We start from the raw sequence: 4458 nt of genomic DNA, 5'->3' as shown, positions 1-4458 counted from the left end.
AAATAAATTAAAAAAATAAAAAAAAATAAAAAAAAAAACAGAGTCACACGCCTACACACACCCCACACAAACATTTGCTGTGGGCACTGGCTCTAATGGAACTGATTCCATTGGGGCACATGGTCATAATAATGGCTGAGAACAGTCTGTGAAATAGGGTAGTGGTGGGCTACAGGGCTGGGCTGTAGAGGCCTACGGCTATTAATGGTGAAGCTGCTAGTATTGATGCTAGAGGTGGGGACATTGCCATACTTGTACCCGCTGACCTTGGTGAAGGCAGACCTGTGCCACCAGCTGCTGCTAGGGGGCTGGCTATCTGATCCCTTCCTCAGTCATAGCTTCCATCATGTTATAGCCTTGTCCCAAACCTTAACTCCCCCTTCCTTGTCCACAGTGTGCCACGAGCCTGAGGAGTCCTTGGGACACGGAAGTGAGATCCAGTAGAAGGGGCTGCGGCAGTGCTGTGTAAACGCAATGACTTATCCCCACAGGTACCAACTCACAAGGGAAGTTCTGAGGAGACACACACACCCCTACCTTATAAGGCATAGATTCAAAGAAGATAGATGTAGCAGAGATCTTCTTCTTGTCTGTCATGAAGCCATGAGTCAAATGACCTCCATCTGGCAGGTCCAAGCCCATGATTCGCCCATGGGGCTCTACCAGGGCAGTATACACAGCGAAGTTTGCAGGGGAGCCTGAAACAGGGAGAACAGAGAGGCCCTGAGTATTTCTACCCACGAGGCACAAAGGGACATCCAGGAGCTTGGCTACACAGTTCAACAATCACTTGGCAGGCTATCACCACAATTTTCTTTCTTTCTTTCTTTCTTTCTTTCTTTCTTTCTTTCTTTCTTTCTTTTTTTTGTAAAATTTATTTATTTACCATGTATACAGTGTTCTGTCTATTTGTATGCTTGCTGGACAAGAAGAGTGCACTAGACCTCATTACAGATGGTTGTGAGCCACCATGTGGTTGCTGGGAATTGAACTCAGGACCTCTAGAAGAACATTCAGTGCTCTTAACCTCTGAGCCATCTCTCTAGCCCCACCACGATTTTCTTGAGCCTTAGAAAGTAATGCTGTCCTAATTTCACCGATTGTAAGTTCCAGGGCAGAATGCTACTTGGGAGGGAAGTGCAGAGCTAAGTCCAAGGGCAATGGGGATGAATGCACAGATTCCTTGGCTTGTCTCTGTTACTTAGGAGTAGGCTTCTGTGGGACTTGACTTGGTGGCTGTAACCCATTGAGTTAGGCCTAAGGAGCTACCCAGGGTCTATGTGCATGCAACAATCACCTGAATAAGGCTGGACATTGACTCCCCAGCACTGAGGATCCAGATGATAGGCCTGCAAAGCACGCTTCTGACACAGTATCTCTAGCTCATCAATGAACTCGGTCCCACCGTAATACCTGCGAAGACAAGCAAGGTCCACATACACCCTAGGTCCAGTTTCTGTGCCTAGCAGAGGCTAAAGATGCCAAAGGGTGGGCAGAGTATGGTGGGGGAAGTGAGTCCTGCTCTAAGGCTGCTGTGAAGATCCAGTGACATAGTAGTAGCTAGGCCAGGTCTGGTGGGGTACACCTCCCAGCACTTGAGAGGCAGAAGCAGGAGGAAGCTGGTGCTATCTATATACAAAGACCCTGTCCCAAGGAAAAAAAGAAAGGGAGGGAAAAGAAACAAGAGTATCTCATGACAGAATTGTGGTCTCTACAGGATCCACCCATTCCCCATTTCCACTGGAACAAATGCATGTGCACCAAGAGGGTTTTTAAATGCTGGGTCTTTTTCCTCTTTTTCTTTCTTTCTTTTTTTTTAATATTTATTTATTTATACAATATTCTGCCTGCTTCTAACCACGTGAACTCAGAGGGATGAGGACAGTCTATGCTACACAGATCTTACACAGGGACTGCTGAGTGTGACTGCTCTGAGATCACAGAATCCCACTCAGCAGAGAGCTGGAGGAGTTACATCGGAGAACAAGAAGGGAAGACAAGCCTGTAACTGGGGAGCTACAGGTTTTTGAAAGTTACATATTAGTTGAAAGTCAGGCACTGTAAATTCCAACTGCAATAGCACTTGGAAGGCTGAGGCAGAATTGTCAGCCTGGGCTATGCAATAAGTTCAAAGTCAGTCGGAACCACAAACAAGAAATAGAAACAAAATGGTCAGAGCAAGATCTTAGGACGACTCACTCACCTTTGGCCTGGATAACCCTCGGAGTATTTGTTATTTAAGCAAGATCCCAGGGCCTCCAACACAGCTCTGCTGGCAAAATTCTCCGAGGCAATCAGTTCCAATCCAACCCTCTGCCGGTTGCTCTCTTTTTTAATAATGTTGTAAACCTTATCAGAAGGAAACAGGCATGGGGTTGGAGCGTAGCTCAGTTGCTAATGTGCTTATCTAGCATGTGTTATCCCTTGGGTTTGATCCTCAGCATTGAATAAATTGGGGAGGGTGGCACATGCCCAAAATCTCAGCCCTTGGGTTGTGAAGGAGGATCAGAAGTTTAACTAATTAGGAAAACAGCAACAAAAAATAAATTTAAAACAAATTGAACAAACAGAACTTGCTAGCACCGAGTCTGTAATTTCAACATCTGGGAGTGTAGGTGGGATGACCAGAGGCTCAGGGTCACCCTCAGTTAGCTTTAGTACACCTGATTTCTATTGTTTGTTTGCTGAGATGGGGTCTCACTATGTGCCTAGACTGGCCTGGATCCACTTGCCTCTCTGCCAGCATTAAAGGCATAACCACCTCCCCCAGTTAATTTTCAATTCTATCCTTACGTATTACTAAGTTCTTATCTCTGCGAACCTTATTCCAAAAAACATTTGAGCAAATACAGCAGAACGAAAACTCCACTAATGGTTGCCCAGGGTGGGAAATCTGGGGAGAATGGGGTAGCTGCTCATGGATTCCCGGGTATAAAAATGTCTGCACGTCACTGCGAGTGCAGATGCTAGTGGACAGTCCATTTCTCAGCTTTTGAGAGAGGCAAAGCACGAGGCACCTGGAAATGCCACTTCCAGCTTTGAACAGTCTCCTTCCCTGGCTAGAGAGATTCTGATCTCCCTTCCTGATGCTGGGCAGGGGCAGCAAGCCACAGTGCCCAGTGAACCCATGACAGGACACACTCCTAACCATCATGCTCCACACCGCCACGCCTGGACATGTGACAGGTACGAAGCAGATTCAGTGCAGTCTGGCCCATTTTCAACTTATGTGGGTTTATTAAAACATAACTACGGCATAAATCAAGAACCATTATATGCTAAAACACTGAACTGTAGACTGAATAATATAACAATAAAAATGTTATAAAACCAAATTGCTTTAGGGCATCTGAGTGTGTCTGTTCCTGGGCAGTGTAAAGGAAGGGTGGGCAGTGTAAAGGAAGGGCCAACCTTTTTCCTGTTTTCTAGAGCACCAAGCACTGAGCTCAGAAATACCTACATTTACCCCCAAAGGACTATCAACCACAGCTTCTCCATCTGCTCCCGTGGTGCTGGAGATGTAGTTGGGAACGAAAATGCTCTGCCACCACACCACACCCCAGCCCCGTCACTCTACGAGGCTGTCTGTACACAGTCCACTCAGGGTCCACGGTAAGGAGCAATTTCAAGGCCAGGAATGCAGCACAGCAGTGAACACCCGCCTAACAGGTGAGGCCCTGGTTCTACCCCTCACAGCAGCACAAAACAAAATCCCCACAAAGCAACAACAAAAAAACCCACTGTGATCTAAACAAGGCCGCAGATGTAAAAGCCTGGGAAGGGGCCCGAGTCTCACCTCGGCGTCACTGTCCTTGAGGGGTTGTGTCAACATCTTCTCATGAGATGACCACAGGGTGATGTCCATGTCGGCTGCTGCAGTGGTTCCTACGTAAAACAAAGGGAACACACGTGGGTCCCAACGTCGACTCCAGCGAGCCCCCCGAGTGGGGAGTGTGTGTATGTGTGTTGTGTGTGTGTGTGGACAAGAGCATAAATCCCTGGAAGCCAGTTGGGGCTCCTTCCTGAACTTCGGACCTGATTCTCCTCATTCCAAAGCTCTGCCTTAGAGCCCCCTCTTTCCAAGCCTCCTAGGTGGGGTTCTCCACGGAACCCTGCACTGCCAGCTAAACATGGGTCTTTTCTAATCTCCCACGGTTTCTAGCACAGCACACTGGAAGAAGTAATCTCCATCTAAATGATCAATCAGACCCTTTACTTAAACCAATTCCACTGGCAGAGAACTGGTCAGTTCCTGTGAAACAGTACACATTCCTTACCAACGTCTGTCACTGGGTAAACATAAATTAACAGAGAACACAGGCAACCCCAAGGCTGCTCCTTTCAAGATGCCCAGCAGCACACTTTTTTTTTTTTTTTTTTTTTTTTTTGATTTTTCGAGACAGGGTTTCTCTGTAGCTTTTTGGTTCCTGTCCTGGAACTAGCTCTTGTAGACCAGGC

The 4458-nt window shown here is 47.0% G+C and overlaps 1 protein-coding gene across 3 annotated transcripts in view; it reads right to left on the bottom strand.

Moving 5' to 3' along the window:
• The window catches only part of Shmt1 (serine hydroxymethyltransferase 1), a 20321-nt gene that overhangs the window by 12835 nt on the left and 3028 nt on the right, over nt 1-4458 (bottom strand). For 2 of the 3 annotated variants that reach the window (XM_026780343.1, XM_005349930.1), the window contains 4 exons: nt 3797-3885; nt 2204-2349; nt 1298-1413; nt 538-698 (listed from right to left, as the gene is read on the bottom strand). In XM_026780343.1, the coding sequence (XP_026636144.1) occupies nt 538-698; nt 1298-1413; nt 2204-2349; nt 3797-3865 (492 nt within the window). In that variant the 5' untranslated portion in view covers nt 3866-3885. The remainder of the gene's footprint in view (nt 1-537; nt 699-1297; nt 1414-2203; nt 2350-3796; nt 3886-4458) is intronic. The other variant, XM_005349931.1, reaches the window with a different exon arrangement.

This window comes from Microtus ochrogaster, chromosome 7, assembly GCF_000317375.1.
Source record: "Microtus ochrogaster isolate Prairie Vole_2 chromosome 7, MicOch1.0, whole genome shotgun sequence".
Taxonomy (NCBI): Eukaryota; Metazoa; Chordata; class Mammalia; order Rodentia; family Cricetidae; genus Microtus; species Microtus ochrogaster.
The sequence above is the reverse complement of the archived record's forward strand: the minus strand, read 5'-3'. Positions and strand labels throughout refer to the sequence as shown.